The sequence below is a fragment of the Corvus cornix genome, chromosome 1 (assembly GCF_000738735.6).
Source record: "Corvus cornix cornix isolate S_Up_H32 chromosome 1, ASM73873v5, whole genome shotgun sequence".
Classification (NCBI taxonomy): Eukaryota; Metazoa; Chordata; class Aves; order Passeriformes; family Corvidae; genus Corvus; species Corvus cornix.
In genome coordinates this window covers 56,080,383-56,106,910 of record NC_046332.1, presented here as the reverse complement: position 1 = coordinate 56,106,910, position 26,528 = coordinate 56,080,383, and the positions used below count along the sequence as shown (strand labels likewise).

General features: G+C 40.0%; 1 protein-coding gene across 2 annotated transcripts in view; it reads right to left on the bottom strand.

Annotated features, from left to right (window-relative positions):
• Positions 1–26,185, bottom strand: part of TSC22D1 (TSC22 domain family member 1) — a 93,113-nt gene extending 66,928 nt beyond the window's left edge. Inside the window, exons 1-2 of one of the 2 annotated variants that reach the window (XM_039567857.1) lie at positions 25,824–26,185; positions 22,354–25,205 (exon numbers count right to left, since the gene is read on the bottom strand). In XM_039567857.1, the coding sequence (XP_039423791.1) occupies positions 22,354–25,172 (2,819 nt within the window). In that variant the 5' untranslated portion in view covers positions 25,173–25,205; positions 25,824–26,185. Of the gene's footprint in view, positions 1–22,353; positions 25,215–25,823 lie in introns of those variants that run through there. The other variant, XM_039567854.1, reaches the window with a different exon arrangement.
• Positions 26,186–26,528: the final 343 nt, after the last annotated feature.

The window sequence follows — 26,528 nt, the reverse complement described above, 5'->3', positions numbered from 1 at the left end:
AGGAACAGTAAGTTTTTTCATGGTCCTTCTAGAAATTTTAAAGAAAGCTAGATGTTCTCTCTCTCAAACCACAGTGTAGTAAATTCATTAAAAATTAATGTTCACCATAACACATAGTTTGATATATTATGTGTTATGATGGCAAACTTTTTTTTATTATTTGTGTTACATAAAACACAAATTCTGTAACTTCCTGTAACTCACTACTTTTAAGTTAAACTTACAATCGTTTAATGTATTACAATAAACTAAATATGGATAATAAACAGCACCACAACCATGGGCTTGAGAGACAAAATACTACAGTGAATTCACCACACAATCTTTCCTTTCACATTCCCAAAACATCCCATCCGAAGCCTTTAAATAAATCAGGTCAGGGAGAAAGGCAAAGGTACAGACAGCAAACAGAGAAAGGTAAAGGGACCTTAGGAAGGAAGTAATCTGTTTGAAATAAGGCAGCACTGGAATTTACATCAGTACCTATATAAAGTTTCATGAAAAATGTTCCAAGGGGGGGGGGGGGGGGGGAGAGAGAAAAAAATCAAAATAAAATAGAGGTGTGTGTCAGGAATAAGTTAAAGGTGTTCTAGAAAACCAATAATTAACTGCAAACTTAAGAGGATTAATAAAACTCTGGTTTGCAGTCCATACATCAACCTAAGATACTTAAGGTTTCTGGTTTCAGTTCTGTGACTGAGGAAGAACATTATCTGTTTTAGCGAAGCACCACCAATTTACAATCCAATTGGTCCCAATTTCTATGTTCATTAAAAAAAAAAATTAGAATCACCAAACAAGTATCTTATCTCCTGGCTTTGTAAGTAATACAGTTTAAAAGAAAAATGTATAGAAGTATACTGAATTTCTCACAGGATCACCAACTAGCTGAGGCTGGAAGGGATCTCTGGAGACCACCTAGTCCAAACCCCACTGCTCACAGCAGGGTCAGCTAGCAGAAAGCAGCTACAAAAGAATACACTGCAAGATGTTCCAGTCTGCCAACTTCTGAGATGCAGAAACAGGGCTAGCAGCTGGTGGACTGGACCACCTTCCTCTCTTCCTGCCTATTTTTTAAAAAGTGAGTAACAGTGGTACTTCCTTATAAGAAACTGAAGCTTCATTTTAGAGACCTGTGTACTACTTTTTGGAAAAACAGGCTTTTTCTTTACAGGAACTATCAAACATTCAGTGATGCACAATGTGCCACCAGCCTATTAGGTAACTATTTAACATATCATTCTGACACCTGATTATCAAATCAGTAAACTTTCTTGTTTACACATGTGTCACAATTTGGTATTTCCCAATTTAGGGGAAGCCTCTCTCTACTTGCCAACAATCTCTTCCAGGCATACACCATGCCTGCACTGTCAGGAACTGTCTATAATTGATTTGTTACTAAAAACTTATATACAGCAGAATTAAGTTATCTCATAAAAAGCTTTCCATCCTAAAGCCTTAATTTCAAGAGTGTAAAACATTTAGTGAAGATGTTAAATTCTTATCCAACTGATACAGTGCAATAACTGTATTTTTTATTTATAACTACTTGTTTTGAAACTGAAGAGCAAAGAGACAGCTACAGGAAACGTGTGAATTTTCTTCCATCTATCTGCAAGACCTAGGAAACACCAAAAGACATGAAAAAACAAAGTGTGAACAGACACAGAAGCTTCAAACAGCAAGTTCCAAAAAGCGCAAAGACAGCAAGTAATGTTCAGGGACACTATTTTGATTGACTTCAAGAGATTTTCATCAGGATGCTTTGGGACACACGGGTTTGAAGAAAGCACATAGCAAGACTACTACATAAGCCAAAAGAGCAAGAAAGCAAGTAACATAACCACTCTAGAAGCATGAATATTAGCATGAGGGATTTTTTTGATCGGTTGAGTTTGTTATTGCGGCATTTAAATGTTGAGTTATATTAACTTAAATCCGTAAGAAGAATTAATGAGACAAAATTGCTCCTCCCTAGTTGTCAAGTAAACACAGAGTTACTTGGGACCCACTAAAGACAGTGAATTATTTAAACTGGACCAAAGACTGAAACTGTCCTGGGCATTTCATGTTACATTTCTATATTATGTATTATAAAATAAGGTTTTAAACAAAGACTTTTTTTAAGCTGACATCTCTTCTAGTTTTCATAAACTAATGGCCACATTAATGATAAAGAACACACTATACTGCAAATACATTAGAAGAGATACAACACAACATGTGCAACCCCAGTGACTTCAATAAAATCTCTTGAAGTACATATGTGTCTTCAACTGAACTTACATTAATAAAAACCTTAAATATATAAATAGCTTCAACAACTACTCAAAAGTCAAAGTTATGAGAAATCAAAATCCTCAAGGAAGGTATCTAGATTCCTATTTTTGAGTTTCATTGTTACAAGAGATAGATGAAGTTCAAAGAACAAATATAATCAATTCTGTGTCAACCAATTCACATTTCCCTCTGTCTTGCTAATGTTCCTTAGAGAGTCATTCTGACAAAAAAAAAAAAAAAAACCACACTGATAAGCAGTTGTAATATTGAATCTCAGTGAACTTTTAGACAGCTATGAGTAAATTCCAAGAGAAAATTCTTCTCTGGCTACATCACTATTTCTTTTCCTCCAGGGAAAAATGGGCTCCAAATATCTAGAAATAATAGGCATTTGTCAGAAGCTTTGAAATTCATGCTGCCTAGATACAGCACAGAAATAACTAATCACATACAAGTATCTTAAGAATGCTTTTCCTACATCTATCTAGGACTGCAAGAATTATCAAGTATCCATTAAAAAGTTAAGGAAAATATTTGTTCATCACGCTTCAGATGGACTTCCATGCATTAAGCCTCAGGTTCAATGGGATTTATTAATTAATAAGTACGCTTTCTATTGCGTAGTTTATTATTTGAACTGATTACATTAACCCCTAAAGGACAAAAACTATTAGTACAAATAAAATAATTTAACAGCTTGTTTTGATGCTGGAATGCAATGTAAGATTCATTTGTGCAACATCCAAAAACCTTAAATAACATGGGGGATGATCCAAACCAGAACAGAAAATCTGCATGACACAAATATCTGAATCAGGCCCCACAGCCCTTAGAACAGATCACATACTCCATATGAATTTCAAACAATGCAAAAATATTTGCTTTTCAATATCTCATATTCCAACAAATAATACAGTTATTGATAAACACAATCACTGAATTTCTACACCTATTCTCTTCCATCCGATAACTCCTAAAGCTTCTGGATTTTAGCAGTCTATTTTTTTTAAAGTAAGAGATAGACTGGGATGAATAACAAGCTTTTCAGTCGAGATCTACATAACATGCAAGTTTTTCTACTCCCTTTTGCATTTTTTAAGGGCACTGACACCAGTGGTCACCAGTTTCAAAGCAAGACACCAGTGGTCACCAGTTACATAGCACAAATTATGCACTGAGCTGTTCTGGCTTATTTTTTCCTCTGAGCTTTGTGTTCATCCTTATTCTCCTTACATTTTTTTTTTTTTTTTTTTTAGCTAAAAGAACTGCAGTCCCATCTTGGTATACAATTTTTAAAACTACTTAATCCACATCAATTAACAAACCTAACTATCTAAACTTGGCAATACTAGAAACTCAGCAATCCGTTTCATCATTTTCTTCCATTAGTCTCAAACCCCTAATAAAAAGAGCATGAATGTTTCCACAGCACAAACAGCAGTGACGATTCTTTTCAAAGGCAAAACAGAGTCGATACAATTCTTGGTTATAAGTAACTAAAAAAAAAAAGTAAAGAGTATCAGGAGCACCTTAGCTTATAAAGTCCTCATCCAGCAGAAATAAAATTCCATCCATCTCCAAAGCCTATTAACCAATACTGCATACTTCAAACACTTACGCTGAAATCCAAACTGATTGCATAATAGAAGGTTTTGCAAAAGGCACCTATTAAAATTTCTGGCACTAAGTTATTAGACTAATTAGATTTATAAACTTATCCAACCCAGCAGCCACTGTTCTACAGAATTACATGGCTAGTTCAGAGCAATTAAGTCCCTTACACTACTGGACTGCTCATCACAAGCCTGGATCACATCATATCATCCTGGATGTCCTGCTGCATCCAGGAAGCAGCACATACACAGACATTTCTCACATGCATATCTTAAACATTTCCACAGTACCATAAACATGGAAGATAAAAAGGCAAGATTAACACTTTTAAGTTCAGCGCAATGCTCTAGTCAGTGACAGTGTGGAAAATGTTTCTGAAATATGCTAGCCAGTCTAATTACATATACCTACCCAGTATAGCAGCTTAAAATAACAGGCTCAAACAGCACTTAGTGTTAGAGAGTAGTATCTGGAGGAAGAGAATATACTTACAGCCTTGGCTTTATCTTCCTACCTGCCCCTTCTTGCCCACCAGTGTTTATAAACATTCCCCACATGAAGATTTCCTTTTCAGGAACATACTCTTTTTAGTCTTGACTATCAGCACCCCTTCTTTATCCTGTATGTTGGCTACTTAACCACCTTCATGAGCACAGTCTTCCCCTGCAGTCAAGCTTCTACTCCTGAGCTTCAGAGGTCATGCATTGGTCAGCCATATACAAATTGCTGTCTCTTTCATCATACAGAACAAGTCCAAAAATCACAGATCAATAAAGTCACAACTTCCTCAGACCCCTTTCTCCTAGGATGCTTTACAGACATATCAACAAAGTTACATTAGAGAGGATAAGGTACATTATCTTAAGAGTAAAGCCACACAAGTAGTTTACACATATAATTGCACCACCCTCCTCAATCTCTAGCAGTTTTTCTTCCAAGAATACAAAAGGCTCATTGCCTGTGCCTCTTCCAGAAGACATGAGCAAGATCTGCCACGTGGTAAGGACTAACATAATAAGAATTTTAGTCATTATTCTTTTATGGGTATTTTATCCCACTTTCAGTAATTCTGCACCTATTTTCTGAGAAGTTTAAGATAGTCAAAACCTACTGAACAAGTAATCCATCACTTCAGTGATTCCACGAACACAGCACACCCCAATATCACTCAAACAATAATATGATGCAAATGACTATCCAGCATGAGGAAGAAAAATTTCCTGAACAGTAGCTGAAGTATAAATAGAACACATGGCTAATCCTATTTTAGACACGTGTTATTTAGCATATTCTAATTTCATATTTAAGATGCTTCACTACAGTTATGGAAAGATACTACAGATGAACTTACTACATAAAATAGGTTATAGACAGAAAAAACTGGATTAAGAATAGAAATTCACGCCAAGACACTAATACTAAGCAAAACCCCATTTGCTAACTGGCCTCACACATTAGTTATATGCTATGTGAAGACTCGGAGTATATCATGCTGGGGTTTGAATTTTGTCTTTTCAGTAATTCCCTCCAAGGTTACCTCATGTGCCAGCAAACAGAATATTTGAAGTAACATTTTTCTATACCGTAAATACAAACTAGGGTTATTTATTGACTTTAATAACTGCAATTAATTTTTATAAAACAGTTTAAGTTTCGCCAAACCTTTTATATTTAAAACAAGATCAACAGGCTTCCTGCATTTCTAAATTTATTACTCTTTTTCTGTTAACTTGCAACATCACTGCATTATTTCCATATAACCCACAGTAACCTCCACTTTAAAACCAAATCAAACATCCTCTCCAAACACCAAGTATAACCCCTGAAAAGTCTGCAGACTGCTCCAGCCTCTGAAGTAGCATTCTGGAACAGATGCTGTAGATCAATCAATACTAATATTTAACTGGAGAGAAATGGCAGATCCAGTACCTGTGCCTTGTCTTAACCCCAGGTTTTGACCCAAGTCCTTCCCAAAATGGTACCCTTTGGGGGATCATGTTCAGGTCTTGTCTAAGCACAACACTCATTTCCACATACTGGACAAGACAAACATTCTCCTCTGCTGTTGGATGGATTAAAACAAAAATACAGCACAATGAAAAGAAAGTTATTCTCAATGTATTTCAAACTAGAAGTTTATTTATAAATAAAGTCAGAAAAAAACTCCAAACCTCCAAGCAGATTACTTGTCTCCTTTAGGGTTTAGTGACCTCTGATGTGCTTCCTAATCAGCAGAGAATCAGATATGCCAGCAACTCCAAAGTCCTGGAAAATGTGCTCCAGTGTTTATTAGTAGCATGAAGTCAAATTCCTCCTCTATGTTAAGTACTTAGAACATTTGAAAAAGGAGCACTGTGATGAGGGCATGCTTTTAAAACTTATGCCAGATCTCAGAGCCCTGGTAACACGTTTTTAAAAAGTGACTCCTAGTGCCCTGCTGGCAAATATGACCACACAGACAATAATCAACCTAAAATGTCCATTTCGCTCCTTATTTTTTTTACTGTGAAGACAGTTCAGCGCAACTTCAGTAACAGCATTTACCCAATACAATTACACATGGAAGCACAGGAAGCATTTACCATCTTTTATTCCGATCCTTTCCAGGCAGCAGTACAATTGAGAACCTGGTAATATTAAAGGCTTGCTATTTGCCTATTTATTCATTAGCAACAGCTAAGAGTTATCCACAGACACTCTAAGAGGGGTTTTTACAACAGAAGGCATCTTTCCTACCCCACGGCAGGATGTAGCTACCGAGAGTACCTGGGAAAAGCAGAGAAGGAGGCTGCTAAAGGCTGCTACTCCTCCCTCTGGTACTGGCAGTGTCCTGCAAAAGAACAAACATACCTCAATTCCATCATGTAACCACTAAACCTACTTGTATGTTTAGAAAGAAGAACTGACCTAGAAAGGCCTACAGTGTAACCTGACATGCAGCTAAGAATCTAAAAAATACATAAGCAGGGAGAACAGAAAAATCCAACTACTGAAACTGTTTCTTTTTATCTCACTGGTACAGTGACCACTTGACCCTGTACAGAGTAATTCTTAGCCGATACCTACCCTACATGCACTCCTATAATCAATTTAATTATTTTGTGCTGCTAATAAGAATTCTTGCTACCTAGTGTGTTTTTACAGGATTTTAAGCTCATTCTCAAATATTTTATTAAATAGGCACATAATCTGAAAACTTTAGAAAATTTAAACTTAAAGAAATGAAAATTTAAATTAAATTTAAACAGAAGTTTTTGAAGCTTTAACATGGAAAGCATTTTCTTCTTTTACAGGCCTCTTGGATGTTTGCCAATGAGGCTCTAATGCCAGCGCTATAGCATAACAAATGCTATTTTGAGCCATTGCTGTGCTGACCATTACATTTTTCAAGCACAAGAACAGCTTCCTGAAAAATAATAATTGTGAATAAGTGTTTTTGTGCTTAATGAAACCATAAATATCTTGCTTCTACTCACACAACATCTTAATTTCTGGTCTATGCCTTGACAGAGCAGGGCAGTTGTTACACTTTGCCCTACATTAAACCTGCAACAACCTCTAAACTTTTGTTACTCCATAAATTCAAGAACACACCATTGTATCCCAGATACCTTTTGTAACCATGACATCAACCACAATCACTTGGCATCACTCACACTTCTATAATCAACAGCCCAAAGAAGGGCCATGAGGATGGCGAAGGGCCTTGAGAGGAAGCCATATGAGCAGTCACTGAGGTCGCTTGGTCTGTTCAGCCTGAAAGAGACTGAGGGGAGACCTCATTGCAGTTACAACTTCTTGTGAGGGGAAGAGGAGGGGCAGGCACTGATCTCTTCACTCTGGTGACCACTGACAGGACCTGAGGGAATGGCCTGAAGTTGTGTCAGGGGAGGTTTAGGTTGGATATCAGGAAAAGCTTCTTCACCCAGAGGGTGGTTGGGCACTGGAACAGGCTCCCCAGGGAAGTGGTCACAGCACCAGCCTGACAGAGACCAAGGAGCGTTTCCACAATGGCTCTCAGGCACAGGGTGTGACTCTTGGGGATGGTGCTGTGCAGGGCCAGGAGCTGGACTCAATGGTCCTTGGGGCTCCCTTCCAACTCAGCATATTCTGTGATCCTGTGAACAGTCAAGGGTATGTATGGCCACCCTCTGTATTGCTGTTTTTCCATTTAACTCAATGAGTTTTCTCTCCTGCCCTCATATTTCAGTGATACTTAATAAAGTTGAAATAAAAAGAATTCTAAGTTTTAATTTATTTCTGATTGTGAATGAGAAAGTATGAAGCAGTATCCTGCATTCAGTAGTTGCCAGCACCAAGTACTCCAAAAGTCACTGAAAAAGATATGCTGTAGCTTCTACTGTCACCTCTCTCAAAAGATGTACTTGCTTCCCCTAATTATCTACATGTAGTCCTGGAAACTGAAGCCAAAAGTATTCCCAATTTTCCATGTACTACTACAATTCTATGTTGTATATGTATGCTTATGTAGGAGACATACACATTTTTTCCTCTAGGTCTCCATAGGATCTTGGGGCAATGAGCTTCACAGACAAAATCCTTCTTAATATTAGCCAAGGCAGTTTTACCCACAGCCTCGTGTTCCCAAGTTGTTTGAGGGCACATACAGTCTAGATCATGATCTAAACTAGTCCTCATTTATAATTTAAAGCACAAAAAAGTGAATATGCTATCATAGCTTTAAGGCTCCTTATGAGTCATTGTCTCAATCAGAAGTCTGACGTAGGTTTATCATTGAGCTTTAGAGATTTATTTCTTGGTTTAGGTATTACTAGGTTGTTTCATTTTGAATTCCTTCTAATCCCTTTAGATTATCTTTTGTCATTTAGAAAAAATACAACACCACAACTCAATTTTGAGATGCTGTAGGACAGGCCTCAGCAACAGCAGCTTTTTGTTTTCAAAGAACCAAGTTAAAGTACCTTCTTGAATTTACAAGATGGACATCCTGGGCTTTATATCGGTCCATGCCAAAACCAAATGACCCTTCTGGCATATTTGGCAAGAAATCTGAACTCTTAAACATATTAATTTACCATAGTAATAGTGGGTGAGAGTAAAAAATCTTCAGAAAGGCAAAAATGACCAGGTTAAGACACCCCATTGTACTTGGAGAATACATGTGTGACGCAAGAGAAAAGGAAAGCCAGTGACCCTGACATTGGCTCCACTTCCTATGGGCACCAAATGTTTGGAGCAAGCAAACCTAGTCTACAAGGACAATACAAAGGACTTCTGGTTCAGTAAGAATGACTTTCTGATAACACAAAGAAGGGAAAATAACACAAATGGAGGTCTTCCCACAGTCTGACGAGGAATTAGCAGCACACCAACTTTAGTTAATTGCTCATAACATTCTTTTCCTTACTCCCTTTTATTGCTTCTGCTCTTCAGACTCACCAACAGAAGCCTCGTTTTCCTGAACCCAAGTATTTACCATTCATCAGGAGTCCTCAAGCAAAGAACAGCAGACGCTAAACCAAACAGGACAAATGGAAAAAGCACAGGACATAATGCTGAAGCAGAAGAACTGTATCATTCCAGGCTTGGAACCAGGATGCATTAGTTCATGCAGCATAACCTAGCTTGGCAAGTGTTGCATTTTGCCAACATTATCAGGAAAGGAGGAGAACTAAGTTCTGAAGCCTGTACTTCAGCAGGTAAGCAGAGCAATACAATGAAGCTAAAATACAAACATTTCACATCAAGCAAATACACTATGAAATCCTAAAATGCAATTTGTATACACGTAGAACATGCTAACCTAGGAAATGACAACATCAAACAATTGTTTCTGTTGCTTATAAATTTGGATGGTCTTGGCCTCAGCAGTTAAGCATCAATTAAAGCAGTCACTTCCAAGGACATACGGCACTTCACAACACTCAGTCATACCAGCCAGACTCCACAAAACCCACTCCAGCTGGCCAAATGCTTTCTCCACTAGCCACTTCTTCCTATGGCAGTGGGCATCTGGCCATGAGCCATTAAGAGTATAAACTCTTCTACCCCCTTCCCAAGAAATTATACTGAAGGTAACAGACACATACATTTCTAGACACCTTTCTGCTAGGTAAAGGTTCAAAAGGTTCTAGTAGGTAAAGGTCTGGAATCTATACACCAAAGTGCTCCAAAAGGCAAACCTCAATCCAGGACTTCCAAGTTCTTCACCTCAAAGGGCTCTTATTGAGCATCCTCTTCAGCATCTCTTTTTTTCTATTACTCTTATCAATTACTCAATTGATCATCCTCCAAGAAAATCAATCTGCCAAGTCAACAGCAGCCACACTGACATTTCAGGTGTTCACTGCCATGTTCAAACACACCTTCTATTCAGTTTTAATTTTCAGAACAGCCAGAACCAAAAAGTCCTAATTTTCACATTTCCTATCTGTGCCATCTTAGTAAAATCCACCGCATCAACACTTAAACAAAAAATTGCTTACTTCACCGTTTCAAACCATTTCTTACCAGGTTGAGATTAAAAACAACCCTATGCTCACCACTTAAGAACAATCTCACAGAAACTAGTCACACTCACTGACAGACACTATAATTAAGTAGTATTCAGACATGGCTAGATCTTCTTTCATGAAAAAAAAGGCCAACTTTTCCCAGCAATTATTTTTTGGTACATTTCTCTTGTGCTCATGTTAGGGAGAGGAGACTACCAATGACAGTTACTTATTTTAACTCTCTTACTTCTGAAAGAAAATGCAGATCTTTCCATCAATCTCATGATTTCTAAAACAACTGTTTCTAAATCTTGCCTCTTCATTAGAAGTAGACAACATAAATCAGTGGTGAAAAACATGCAATAGATGAGAAAAAAACATTTAAAGAAGGTTACCCATATGCTTGAGCAATTCTGCACTGGAACAAACCATTTTAATAACTTCATTATAAATGTATACCTTGGGTTAGAGTATATAATTTAGGATATAAAATGCTACAGAAAATATTTGTTCCATGTAATATGATTTTTCATATTATAGTTACATTTTTTAAGAATGGTATCCAAGAAAATTGAAGTTTTTAGTAGAAAATGCATTAAGAACTTCTAGCATATAATTTACAGAAGCTCCACATATGCATATTACAATGTGCTACAGACAACCAAAACTTATACTTGACCAATTGTGAGCACAGACCTCACACTGCCAAGCTGCCTATGCCAAATTGTGCACAGCCGCGTGGCATTATCGTTTGATGAATGCAATATGTGTGACTCTAGGGTTCACAGTAACGAAAGCATGAGAAGATTTGTCTGCATTCACAAAGGCTACACACCTAATCCAGAGCTACCTGACAGCAACTTCGAGAAGGTATTTTTGAAGAATACCTGTAAATTCACAAAACCATAGGATTTTAAAGCAAAACTAAAAGGATGGATGTCTGGAATTTAGGATAACTGCATGGCTCTTATATTGATCTGACTTATCTTCTCTCTAACATATTATGCAAACTTTATCATTTAGCAAAAAGATATCCCAGGGCTTGGGTGTTTTTTTGTTCTTTATTGTTGTTCTTAAAATATAAAAATGATTAGAACATTTTGGATACTTATAAAATTTACTTGTTTCTGAAATATTAAGAAAGGCTTAGTCTATTATGTTCAGAGGTTGGAACAGGAGGAGATGTTTTTAAATAGGTTTTTTTTTTTTACAAAAACCGAACAGATTTCTTTAAACATCTCCCCAGATAAAAAGTATTAAGAGGGAGGATTACATGGCTTGCTTAAACACTTACATATCAGTAAATATCAAGACAATCCTCTATTTGAAAATACATATACTTCATACAATTTCAACGTACTTTACAAAATTCTTTGGAGGACTTTTTCAGAGAAAACATTTTTACCCAACAACTTCTCAGGAATTAAAAAAACCTGTTCTAAATATTTTAAGAATTTGAACAGTAAACCTACATGTTAAAGATTCCACACTGGATTCTGATGGTCAGACAAATGCAGAAAGTGAAGATAACCACAACTGTCTGCTATAACATGTTAGTATTTCTTTTTCCCCTTCCACAGATCACAGTACTCTAGAAGCTGAAGGTATCTTGATGCAAATCATTATCTTCCATTTACACGTTAAATTACAGTGAAATAAGACTCCTCAGTTTCTGCACTACCTCCAACACTAAGCAGGACTACAGATCTCCAAGGGCAGTCAATGAGACCCCCTGAAGAGGCTGACCCATGCCTTCAAGGTGAAATGGCAGCTCAAACAATTTTCAGTGCAGCAGTATTCCAGAGATGATGCACTTCATTATTAACAGAGTACACCTCCAGAAGAACACACAGATTACTATCCTGCTTTGCTACTCTGTTTTTCCATAAACCACTAAAAACATTTAGAATTTTGCCTGGTTTAAAGCATCACTATCTTAAAATCACTTCAGAAGTTGTACAGACATCAGGCACCAAGTCCTTCAAGATTATCTTTCTGCAGCCAGCAAAGCAAAGCACGAATTCACAACTAGGCCTTTTAGCTACTATCCCATAAATAGGAAGAGGCTGTATTGCCAACAACTGCATATACTTGACTGACATGTTGCATGCCTAACAGGATTTCAAAAATTAAAATCCCTTTCCCACCCAGAAAGAAAGAAGAAAACCAAAACCAGCATCATGAACACATTTCTTTCACACCTTCTACCCTCCCTCTTCTCTCTCCAATCAAATACAGGCTCAGAAACTCCTCTTTTTCACAAGCAATTACAGAACTGGAAGGAGTCTCATACACTTGGAAAGAAAAAAAATAACATGGAGGCACATGCACATCCTACACCAATCCCTGAGCATTTATGAGTAATTTGACATTTCACCCAATTTGGGATATTAGGCCTACTAAAGAAACACTTGGCAGTGCAATATGCTGATCCACTTTTAACATAATAACCTCATTCAACAGATTAAAGAGGTACATTTATACCTTGAATTCATTTGGGTGCTACAGTAAATTATTTAACAAGCACTTGAAGTACGCAGTCATTAACTCATGGTTCCTTTTATTTTATTTTCACTTGGTTTTATTTTGTAAGACTGCAAGAAATGAGACTGTAAAAGCAGCAATTGCTCATTCTTTCACCAGCAGGTTTGTTTTGGGTTGTTTTATTAAAAAAAAAGGCTTATATGTTCTCATATGCATGCATACAGATAAGGAGCATTAAGAATTTTAGAATAAAGGATTTCAAAAACAAATTAATCAAGATGTTCAGTAGACATTTCAAGTTAAGGCAAGGTCAAGATTCTTCACTGAACAGCTTATAACATAAACAAACCATAATGCTGAATATAAACTAATTATTACTATCAAATCCTTCCTTGACAGATTTCATATACTCTTATAGTCTGAGAATCCTCTACTGAAAGTGGCATCAAGGGAGAATGACAATTAATAGCATGCACAAGTTGACACGAAATAATAACAAAACGAAATTCCAAGTTGTTCTCCTTCCCCTTACCTGCCTTTCTATATAGCAAGGAATTACAGCATGAACCCTCATGAAATCCTAAAGGGAAAGAAAAGCATTCCACTTCTGTCAGGCTCAATCTGGAAGTACGAATTAAAATGCTGTTTATAGTCCACAGACAGACTTCCTCAGAAAAATATGGAATCTTTCATATGGTACAAAAACACATTATGATATTTCAACACACATACATCCAGTAAAATTACGAAGCTTAAAATAATCTTCCAGGAAATCTACAGAAGCCTTTTTTTCCCTTTGCTTATCCCAGCTCAGTGGCAATATATGCCAAACAAGTCACTCATTATTCAGGTTCTGCCTGAGAAATTTTTGCTTGCTCTTCTTTAAAAAGAAAAGTATTTCAAAATTGCAGTCACAACAGATATCAAAGCAATCATACATGAGTTACTGGGTTAATTTTTAATCACAATGTTCCTTAATAGCTATAAGGGCACTAAATATATAGAAACACAAATTTAGTAGGGTTACATTCCAACTTGTTGATTTCTGTAGTTTCTTTTATATATAAGTTGACTGCCAGTCATCATCTCTCTCTGTCATCTATACACGACTGTGACAGAATTGGGTGAAATGAAGGTCAGAGGAAGCTTAAGAGGCATTTAAGTTTCCTCTCATCTTGACAGGGATTTCATCCCTCTACATTGCACAGACTTCAAAGTTACTGGAGCAACATAAAGAGCTATTCCTATAACTTACATTTGTTTACAAGGATTTAAAGGAAAACACCAATTATAAACCAGCACAAGCAACACTTAATGGATACCAAATTCAGAAACATGACACTTTATGCAACTAGAAGGACCCACAAGACAATGGATTAGAAATAAAAGACCCACATCATCTGCAAAAAGATGGCATAACTTATATTTGATCCACACCTCATGGTCTCACCTCATGGGGGAATGAACCAAGTGTAACATTGAAGATAAAGAAACAACCATACAGTAATAGCACTGCATGCTCAAATTGTGTTACCTGTGCAACTCATCATTAAGAGCTACACTGCAGTACAGTAGTAAAAAAGAACCCTATTATTAAATGCATTAAGACAGTAAGACTATTGTTGAATGTGTATCCACATTTTCAGCGGCTTTCAGTACTACCCCTAATACTTAGCACAGCACTTTGACACTGTTGCTTAAACAGCTGCTGGAAAAGTTCACATCTCAGTAACACACCAAGAAATCAGAGTCCTGAAAACTTCCTGCTGATATCCATGCTAATTAAAACAACCAAACACACACACACAAACAAACCAAAAGGAAAAAAAAAAAACCAAGACAAAAAAAAAGAAAAAAGAAAAGACAAGACATACAAACAAGAAGGCTGGAAAAATACTTAAGCCACACAGAAGCTCAAACAATATGCCTGACCAAGTCATTTAACACACTTAAGCTGAAGGTTATAAAACACTCTACAAACAACTTCCAGTTGCTACCAAATCTATAGTTTACTAGAAATACTGCCTATATTTTTTAACAGACTGTAGTCCCATTCACCTAGAAGTTCATCTCTAAGTCTAATTCCTCTGCTGCCTGTTTTAGCAATTTATAAAATGGTACTTCTCCACTACACTCAAAAGAATGGATTATTCAAAACTGTGTAACCAGATGAACAAGATAACCCTTAAGTTTTAATTAAGACAAATACAAAGCCATTTTCTGAGAATTTCCTTGAGGGGGGGGGGAAAAAAAAAGCATAAGTGGTACGAGCATTTGTTGCTCTTCAAGGACTACAGTAAGCTCCAAAACTGTGTTAAATTCTCAGCCACAATGAGATAAACAAAACCTCCCACTACTTTACTTCTTACTCGGTTCTTCTAAGTATTTTCAAAATTCTATACCCATTTCAGTCTATACAATACCTACAACCCCCAGCAAGGAAGGCTAATTATAAAGAGTAGTTTGTTTTGGTAGCCATTCTCTGTTGAACAAAGAGAAGTTACTTTTACTGTTCTGGACCATCACTAACCCTGCACAGCAAGAAGAAACAGAAACTGGGACAAGAACGTCAAGCCTGAATGCCCAGGATTCTTAAATTTACATCCTGATTGTCAAAGGTCATCAATATAGGAAGCCTCACCAACACCTCAAAATAGGGTGATAAACCATTAAACACAAGGGACAAACATCTAACAAAATCCATGTAACACAGAGTGGAGAAGAGTAGAAAAAAAACTCTGAAGTCATTTCTGGTACACAAGAATGCCAAAATAATTTAAAGAAAGCATAATCACTAAGTAATTGCTTACTCCAAGAAAATGGTGAGACGGTTTACTGTGACTTTTCTGTTTTACCGAAACACGTTAGAGATCTTACTTTGCAAGTAAAAATACTTTCATAAAATTGAACAAGCTCCCATTATTAAAGCATAATGATGTGTTTGAACATGATAAGTATCAGAATCAGAAGTCCTCATTTAGTAGGTACTATCAAGTCACTTAATCCATAAGGTAAGCAACAATGACAGAACACGTGAACTATCACAGGCTCTACCATTTGCATGTATGGCATCATTACAATCCCTGCCAAACATTTATAACTTCTAAATCTCTCTCCCAGGAAGGTCAATTCAGCTTCAGTGGAAGATGGAGATTTTTGCATGTAACTGCAACCACAAACCAAATCCTGCTTCCAACACTGACAATGCACAATAGGTGTTTGAAGGCTTGCACAAAATGAGCTGATAAGGATTTCTACACCACTGACTGTAGCACAATTACTATCTTTGTTAGCAAATTCCAAAAGCAGACAACGGGTTAAAGTGTTGCCAGACATTAAAGCCAGAAGGATGATCAGGTGCTCCAACTTGATACCATAATTATGCTGCACTTCCATCATGCAATTCCTAAGTCCGAATGCCTTAGAACACACTAAAATAAATTAAGTGCTATCACCAGTCACTCGAGAACTCTTTCCATCTTAGCTTTAGGCTATGGTTTCCTGTACAGCCATGCTGAGAATAAGCTAGTTTCTTATTTACGGTGATCATTACCATGAAATAATTTACTGAATAATCTTATTCTCAAGTCCCTCTTAGCATGTTGTTAAAGCATGCTTTTGCTTAGTAGCACTGCTTTTGGTGGTCTAAATGCAGTAAATGAAAGGTACAGGTCCACTTTAAGAAGCTCTCAGTCATTTGTTAAAGTATAATACATATTACACACAGTACATTTTAGTCTCATAAATTAATCAAAAGAATAGAAAAAGAACCAGTGCATTAAATCAATGAGAACAAAGACACACCATTCTGTTCTTGTCATTTTTATGTTTCACCTACATCACACTGCAACCCCAGATCACAAATTATTCCCAGAAAGGTCATACCAAGAATACACTTGCTATAATTACACTGATATTCAGGCATGCAGTTTTTTGTTTAAAAGACCACACTAGCAATACTACTGTTGACAATTTGATGTACTTCCTAAGCTGTTACAGACAGGTCTGAAAAGGCTTATTTACTTTATTACTATCTGTAAGATGAACAGGTTACAGGGGGTCTCTTTGTAGTACAGGTGTGCTACATACAGCTTTTTATTTATACCTAAGCAAGATACATTAACATACTGGGGGTTGCTAGGTTGGGCTGGGGTTTTTTGTTTGTTTGTTTAGGGTTTTTTGGAGGGGGTGGTGGTGTTTGTTTTTCAATTATTTTCCCCTCCCACTCTGCTTTACTTTGCTAGCTTACCACTGACTGATACAGTCATTACTCTGTCGCCCATTATCTAGATCACAGTAACTTGTAAAGGCTGAAACACTTCACTACCAATCCATTTGTCAGTGTATTTAATTCTGATTTCCAGATTAGCCTGTAAAAAATGCAAATCCTGAGATAATAACAAAGACAGTTTTTCAACATTTAATATTTTAAAACCTTGTTTGCTCATTTTCACATATGCATACATAGATGCTTTCATATTTATGCACTGCTCCAAAGACCAACCAAAACTGCAGTGCTATGGAAATCAGTCAGTTGAAGAGATGAATTTCTCAGCATCTGCCTTATCTTAAGTGCTAAATTACTGCTTTTACAACCCTCTGGTATCTGTTGACTCTTCCTGTCTTGAAAGGCAATGCAATACCAAGTACTGCAGCAACCCTTAGTTCAAAGCATATCATGGTATGCAGAAAATGCATCTATAAAAGACACCAGGAAAAGGTCCATCAAAACAGGTATTGCCACCTACAGCTGGTCAGCAGACATACAAGGTGCAGACCCTAAATTCCTTATTGTTCTTAGAGCAGAACTAACAAAGTCAATTCCACCAACAACAGGTATTCTACTCCGTCAGACAAGTGAGAGACTGGACTTGTCAGCACAACACAACAGCAAGCACACTTTCTTCACCAAAGTTCTCTCTTTCTACTCACTTGACTTGTCACTAGTGAGGTTAATAATTTTTTCAAGTTCCATAGAAAGCTCAACTGAAGATATGAACAGACTTTTTTAACAGTTCACCTCCTAGAACTCAAATCACATGGTTTTCAAAATGGTGGCAAAACTATGAAGCAAGTCTAAAATGTGCAAAACAGAAAATAACAACAGTGCCCCTAGGATGCAACTAAAAAAAAAAACCAAAACACTATATATCTATGCTAATCCACCAGAAATCCTTCATTGTAAAGTATCTTTTCCTTTTCTCATCAAATAGCAGCAAAACTTCCAGCAAATAAAAAAGCCTATACGAACTCTAAAACCATTTACAAAATCGAAGTAAGTATGCAAAATAGTTGCTGCATCAAAAATGTAATTGAAACTTACAGCTCTACTTTACTTACTTCATTCCCTACTGCTTACTAAAATCTGCAAAAAGTATTGAACTACATCTGTAAAAACCTCATTCATACCTGGTCAACCTTTCCACCACACAGCTGCATACAGGATGAACATTAATGTAGCTTCCTGAGTGTACTTCACTTTACAATCTAGTACTAGTTACTACTGCTAGAGATTTCTCTAAGGCTGCTCACAAGTCTTTGGATTCTCATGTTTAGCTTTAATCTTCCACCCTCTCTGCAAACTTAGTAACAAGCCAAAACACACGTCCTACACAGAAAACATTTCTAAAAGGATAATAAAAATTTCTCTTAAAATGTAATGAAATTGTCAGGTAAAAAAAAAATATTTTAAGTCTCTATGCCTGTTTTGTGTTTGCCATCATCTTTTCCTCCTTCTCTTTAGCTTCACTGTTGGATGAAAAGCACAAACAGGTGAACACAACTTGCACCAGCCTGAAGAATGCAAACAATTCTACAGGAAACATTGTCAAGGACAGAGAGGCAGTTATTAGTTCTTTTATCCTTCATTCACAAAATTTGCTTTTGAGTAACAGCAAACAACATTTCAGATTAAGTTGTTTTTAAATTCACTTATAGCAGCCTTTATAAATGCTGTAAAATACATTAACTTTTCAAGTTTTCACTCTACAGGTAACTTAAAAATAATATAAATCCATACAAAACCTTAGTGCAAGCATGTAAAGCAAAACATTGTCTATGAAGATGTAAAACTGATTTTGTAACATTAAGTATAAATACACAAAAATATTCACTGTGGTATAAAACATGCATTCTTCCATGCTTAAATATCAAACACATGAAAATAAAAGCAATCCTCTTCTACAGTTCTGAAGATGAAACACTAAACTCAAAAGACCATGTCTAAAATAAGCAAGATTTAATACCTATAGTGAATAAATCAAGGTAGCCACTCCAAATCCAACAAACTATGTAAGAATTATGCACTGAGTCCATACCATGGCCCAAGTTAAGGAGAAGGAAAAAAAAGTATTTAATAACCAAAAAACTGGCCTGCGTTTTTGCAGACCAAAAAATTAAGAGACGATGAATCTCCCAACATACAAACACCTATGGCACACCCAATAGGCTTAAGAAAGACTAGTCAGAAGAACTACAGGTGTGTGGTGATTTTGTATCCTCTCTTTATTTATTAACGTTTGCAAATTATTTTTCCATATGGCATTCTGCCAAGCACCTCATTTTTAATATCTAATCTTCACAATGACTTGAAATAAAAGTCATTCATACTGGGGAAATAAAGGTTATGGTTCTCAAAGCAGATACACTCCACAATGTCTATATTTAAGAGGCCATGGCCTGATAACAGGCATACAAAGAGCTGCAAATGGTGTTCTAAAAACTGAACAGACTAAAGACTTAAAGATACTGGCACGGCCTTAAACGCAATTATATACAGGTTTAAGGAAAGCTGGGAGTTAATCTATACAAGGTATTACATGGGTCAGATGTTTTTTCAAAGGCACGCTACATGGAATTTTACAGCTTCTTTGCTGGCCCAATTATGTCATCACTCACTTCTTTTCTCCTACCTTTTCCTTTGCCAGGTTTAGAATCCCTTGGGATGTATTGATAGAAATCTTCAGTGACATATGTGTGTGCAGATAAGACAGAGAGAAGCGGGGATTTCAAACACACATATTTACAATACACCTGCTTCTGAAATGCTTATGCCCTTTTACAAGACACTACCCTTTACCTCCCGTAAAAGAGGGAATAATCTAATCAACCAGCAAAAAACTCTAACTAGAGAGATCCCATGGCCAGAAAAGTGGGGAGCCAAGCAGAATAACAATATATCTTGCACTGCCTGTAGTGAGTAACAAACTCTTAAGCTCCAGCCCAAAATTCCAGAGAAGATGACAATATAAGTACCCTGCCCTGAGATCCCCTGGAAGAGGAAACAGAAGCAATCTCACTAGTTTTTAATGTCGCATACAAATACACAGGGAGACATGCTGCTGTAAATTTTCAGACTGTACACAAAAGTGACCTGGCCACTACTGCCATGCAAAAAAACCCAAATTATTTTTGGTCTCCATTTAATAGTGTCATATCCTGCTTTGTGTAAAGAATCTAAATGCTTTTCCAACTGCAGCTAAACAAAGTGTAGTCTACCTGAAGATGACAGATTGAACAAAGACACAACGTGCATGGGAGAAGAAAGGATATGATCTTTGGCTGGCCAAACAACAGAGGAAGAAGGTATTTCTGGCTATTGTTACCCGGAGGGACTTAAACATTCTGGAAAAACTACCAATCATGTCAAACTGCTAACATATGCTCTTAAAAATCAGGGTACAGACATATTCTAGATGTCGTTTTCCAAAACACTGAGTATCAATAAACTTATGATTCTCCTCTGTGGCTTGGATCCCCTGAGAGCCCAGGGGGTTTTCTGGTTGATAAAAGAAAACAAAACGAAAAAACAACAACCACACAACAATAAAAACAAATTGCACCACCAAACACCAATGGGACCTGTGAAGAGAAGGATTAGTGTCTTGGTTTACAAAATTCAAATAAAAGAAAACCAAAAAACATTCCTGAAAAACTGCTAGTAGCATAATAGTGACACTGTTGGCTTTAACACCTCAATATGTCTTCTACCACCTTCACATACTTATTGACTTAAAAAAACATAATCAGAATGCAACAGTGTTGGAACTTGTCTTCTAGCACTCCTGGAGGACAAGCTGCTACTCATTACAGTTCTCTGGCATCTTAGAAAGATGTGATGAAAGCCACTACGGCAGTCAACACCTTATGATCAACATAATCAAGAGACTGCTGATAGAGTTAGGATTTTCAATATTAAGAAAAGAATCCAGCCTCTCCCAGCAACCCATTTTATTAAAACAAAAATTAAAATTAATAAGGTCTGGCCACTGGTATTACTCCTGATTTAAGTTATGGCACCAAGAAGGTATTTAAAAAGTGCTTCACCTCCCATTGCTATGGCATTTTTCCCATCTTGTGTTTAGTGCCTTGTTGTGTCTGCTCACCCTAGGCTCAGTTTTTCCAGTGTTCTTTTCCGTCCTGCCCCACATTCCCAAGGTGAGTTATTTATGCTAAAAATTACTTCTCCCATTAATGTAGCTTCTTAAGACAAAAAGTTCTTTGGAAGAAGCACCAGTCTTCTTGGCCACTTGCAAACCCATATCACAAGAGGTCCTCAATACATTGAGGACTTTCCACACAAAATTAATACCAAACCACACTTTGAAATTGATGTTTCAGTCAATTCAGCCTACACACACAATGGTCTTTCACAACTGATACAACTTGTCTGGACACACTGTCAAAGAAATGAGAATATTCACATGCATGAAGACCAGGCAGTGGTCACTTACTTGAAAAGGTGAAGGTGAGAGAATACATGTAGTTTGAATGGGTGAAAATGGGAAAAAAATATGCAGTTTTCTTACTCTAACTGCCCAGAATTGGTGCACCAGATTCAAAGGCTCACCGCCCTTCCACAGGCCTGAGTGGATCTCGCCATGCATTAATGCTTTGAAGCAAAACCATCTAGACCAAAAGTACCCCAGGTTCAATTCAAAGAGCCACAACAATGTTGCTGAACACTTCTTATCCCACCATACTCATTTGCCTAAAGTGTCTCTTGGCTGTCAAAGAGGTTTTAAATACACCACAGAATAGCAACTGGTTCAGCCTTAGTAAAGTCAATACTTAAAAAAGAGAAGCTAAGGCAGGATGAAGTCTAGGCTTGTGAAAAAAAAAATCTACCTAAGAATAAATATTAATTATTTCTGTATAATAAATAATCTAAACTAAAATCACCACTAGTATACCCACACTCCACAGTATTCTTCTGTCTTCCTCTACACAATGGGAATATACACACTGAACAGACTGTTAAGCACAATTTACCCACACAGCAGTTTCAAAGCATAATCAATACAACCCACCCCCTCAAGAGAAAAACAAGTTCTTTAATACACTATCTGCATGTGCTGAGACCTGACAAATAGTATTTTAATTAGACAGAAACATCACACTGCTTCATTTCACAGAACGGCTGTAAAAAGGCTTGCAAGTTAGTGCAAATCAAACTATCAAACAGTCCACCTTTTAATAAAGTTACAGGCAGTCTTACCTCTCATCCTCACCATCTACAAGAGGCGTTGTCAACGGCAGCACCTTCAGCGGAAAGAGGGATGCCGAGGATGGCATGCTGCTGCTACCGCCATCTGAAGCGGCCGATGCTCCACCACCACTCTCGACGCTGGCAGCTTGAGGTAAACCCACCAAGGAAGGTTCTGTAGGGCGTCTGCCATCTTCGATTTGGCTTACAATGGACTGAGCTAGTGATTGTGCAGGGAACTGGGTAGAGCTTAGTGGCATCTGCTGTGGCACACTCTGTGCCACTGGCATACCTATACTTGTTGATATCAAGGGAGGCTGACTAACGCTTTGAGCCAAATTGCCATTCTGCACAGCCGAAGCCTGTGCTATATTCTGTGGCTGTCCCAAACCTACAGAAGCAGAAGGTATGCCAGGAGGCACAGCTGAACCAGTTTGACTTGGTGCAGGAACAGTACTAGCAGAGGGTATAGGGCTTACCGCAGGCAGCTGCTGGCCAGTCATCCCTTGAACTACAGATTCCACTCCTTGTGCCTGAACAGGTAACAAGGTGTTTTGCTGAGCAATGACCATTTGCTGAGGAAGGCCTGTAGCACCGGCCTGTAATCCCTGCTGCATTATTCCTGTCTGCACAGGCTGCACTACTTGGGAAGATGGAGGAGCAGCAGTTGATGGCATAACTGGAGGTGGAATTTGGTTTGAAGCAGATGGTGGTTGCACCACAGCAGCTACGGTTCCTTGCTGCCCAACATTTAGTATCTGACCACTGGCAGCTACACCTGGTATTGCTGCTGGAGCATGGGCAACAGGCTGAGCTGGGGCAGCAGCTGGATGTGCTTGCACTGAAGGCTGCATGCCCTGTGCCTGGGCAACAGGAACCGGTTGTCCAGCTCCTACTCCTGTAGAACTTGGCTGCATGGCAGGGGCTGGAGTCTGAAGGATCTGCTGATGCTGAATGTAGTCTGGCATAGCCCCTGTGACAGAGTTTTGGTTCACCGGCTTAACGTGACCCGTGGCCATCTGCGTAGGAACTGGCTGCTGTTGCTGCTGTTGTCCATACTGCAACTGCTGCTGCTGCACCACTGGCAAAGTCTGCACAGGCTGTGCTGGCTGTGAATACGGCAGCTGCTGTTGAGCCATACTCTGAAGGGCAGGTTGCTGGTGGCCCAGAGATGGGGATACACCTAGTATATTAACTGGGGCTGGCTGAACCCCAGTAACAGTGGTTAGACTGGCCTGTGCAGGAGGTTGGACCCCTGGCTTCTGCTGTGGATAATTTACCTCTTGAGAATGCAGCTGGACTTGTGCAAGCTGTGATTGAGAAACACTCTGTGGTATACTAGATGCTGGAATTGCTGGAGGAGCAGTACTGCTAAAATCCATCTGCTGCGGACCCACACCTTGAAATGCTTGCTGCTGTACCACAGTAGGTGCTCCCATTTCTCCACTTCCCACACTTTCTGTATAGTGACTCAGTGTGCTTACATTGCTGCTAACAGAACTCCCACTGGTGCTCTCCCTTTCAGAAGTCACTTCAAGTGGGTTTTGTTTTATCGTCTCTACTGCTTTGTTTACTGCTACTCCCTCCGAAACTGCAACAGTATTTTCTTTATCATAGAATTCAGTGCAAGTCCATCTACCTTTTTTGAAAGGTTCAGAACTAGAATCTAATTTTACAACCCTAAACCTTGACGTGCCAGATGCAGGCTGCTGCTGGCTTGATCCCACTGCCATTCCTGCAGTTGGATTAGTAACATTGTTAATGACACTAGAGGAAGCACTCGTACCATTGCCAACACCACTCAAGATACTCGCATTAGCATTGCTGCTAGTTCCAGACAAAGCATTTACATTACCAGTACTCGTGATGTTGCTTAAATTTATAGTACCAAGCACGTTACTTGCCACACTAGAACTACCACCACCAATATTATTTAAGGTACTAGTTCCAGTAGCAGGACTTATACCTAAATTGCCAGGAGTACTCGTAGTGCGGATATTAGACACGGCAGATGCCAGGGAACCAGTGGATGATGCAGCAGAAACTGGTGCAGCTGGTATAACATTGTCAGAGCTTCCAGTTGTTGATAGTTTTCTAAACGATGGACTGGGAGGTGGTCCTCCAGAAACTGGGGCACTACCCACCCCAGGATGCGATGGATGATGGTGTCCATGATGGTGGTGGTGAAGATGGTGGTGATGATGAACATGATGGGGATGAACACTTCCATTGATCACAACACTCTGCTGCGGGTGATGAGGAAGAGGAGCATGCTGCTGAGGAAGATGAGGCTGGTTTGGAGAAACAGCCCCAGGAGTCTCTGCCTCTTGGAAGTTATTTAGAGTCTCTTCAGAAGAACTCCTCTCAGGTTCTCCCAAGTCAGTGGCTCTGGATAAAGACACGTCCAAGATTTCTGAAGATGACAGGTCTTCAGTGTGAGACTCATCCAGGTCATCGTAGCTTTCTGTATCCTCAGCTATGCTGTTATTAGAGCTCATACTAGCTGATATTTGAGCAGGGGTGACACTGGTAATTTGAAAGCCACTTTTCTTTTTCATTTGAGCTCCAGCCTGCGCAAGGGGCTGTGGCTGGAGCTGAGACTGCGAGAGGAGGTTCAGGCTTTGTGGATGAGGGGGTGTCGGCTGTGGACCCGCTGTTGAAGCTGATGCAGGAGATGGAGGTGGTGGCTGGACCAGCAAAGGCGGCTGATAATCCTCGGCGGAGAGGGCAGCGCTCCCAACGCCGGTACCTGGTGCAGTGGGAGCAGTAACGCAGCTGCTGCCGCTGCTACTGCTGCTGCCCCTTCTAGGAAACATCGCCGGGTGCGCCATCTTCCTAGCACTAATGTCTGCGGCTGAGTCAGGCTGGTGCATTGTATCGGGTGTATTTTAAGAGTGCAATCCCCCGGTATGGAAAGAGACAGACACACACACACACACACACACAGTTAGCTGTGTGCTTAGGGCAGGGCAGAGACACCACCACGCACAACCCCCCCGACTCCCGCAGTGCACGGGCTAAGGCAGCTCGGCACCGCCGCTCACCACCACCCCCCTCCCCTCCTCCTCCCCTCCGAGACAGGGAGGGGGCGAGCACCGGTCCTCCGCCGCCTCTGAATGTGACACTTTCAATCCTCCGCCATTCACTTTCTTTCTCCCTACCACCCTCCCCCCCGCCTCCCTTTGATTTCTACCACCACCTCTCTGCTCGGCCACCCCCCCCCCCCCCCACCCCCACGACTGCGCCTCTCCCGGGAGGGCAGCCAGCCGGCCGCCCCGGGGGCGAGCCCCTTCCTCCTCCCCGCGGAGGCTCCGCCGGGCGCCGCGGCTCGCCGGCAGCCGGCAGCACCGCCCTCCCTCCTTCCCCGCCTCGGCGGGGCGAGGGCAGCCGGCGGGCCCGCAGGGCAGCCCGGCGAGGCGGCCGGCGCCCCTCGCCATCACCGCTCTTCGTAGTAGTAGGAGGAGGAAGGCGCGGATACGTACAGGACTGGCGCACAGCAGGGCGGCAGCGGCAGGCTGAGCCGGGCAGGGACATCCCCGTCAGTGGCAGCCATGGAGCTGAATCATTTTGGGTATTAGAGAGACGGAATAAGGACGGAAGAAAAGCAGCAGCAGCAACCCGACAAGAGAGTCCATGAAAAGGAGGGGGGGGAGGGAAGGAGGAAGGGGGAGCCAGCCAGGCAGCCTCTCTCTCCTCCCTGTGTCTGGCTGTCTCTGGAGGAGGCTCCGCTCCGCACGCTCTTCCTTCCCCCTCCGCCGCCTCCTCCCCCTTTATAACAGGCGGCACCCGCTCGTCCTCCGCAGAACCGCGCCTGGAATCCGTCCTCCTCCCGCGTGTGCGTCCGCCCCGTCCTTTCTTCCCTCAGGGTCTACTCCCGGCTTCCCCGCCGCCGCGGGTCTCTCCCTCCCCGTGCCGGCCCCGTCTCCACACGGAGCGCTGGAGGAGGCGCCGCGGGGGGGAGGAGGGGAGAGCTCGCCAAAGGGGAGGGCGGGCGAGAGACAACGTAAGATGGCGGCCGCCGCGCACGCGCGCGCCGCCGGCAGACATAAAGCCCGTCTGGCCGGGGCCGGCGGAAATAGGGCTCGGCTCGCGTGGCGGAAATGGCCGAACGGCTCCGAGCCCGCCGCGTGTGGGGGTGTCCCGGCTGGGGAGGGGGCGAGCCTGCGGCCATGGCCACTGCGGGCGGC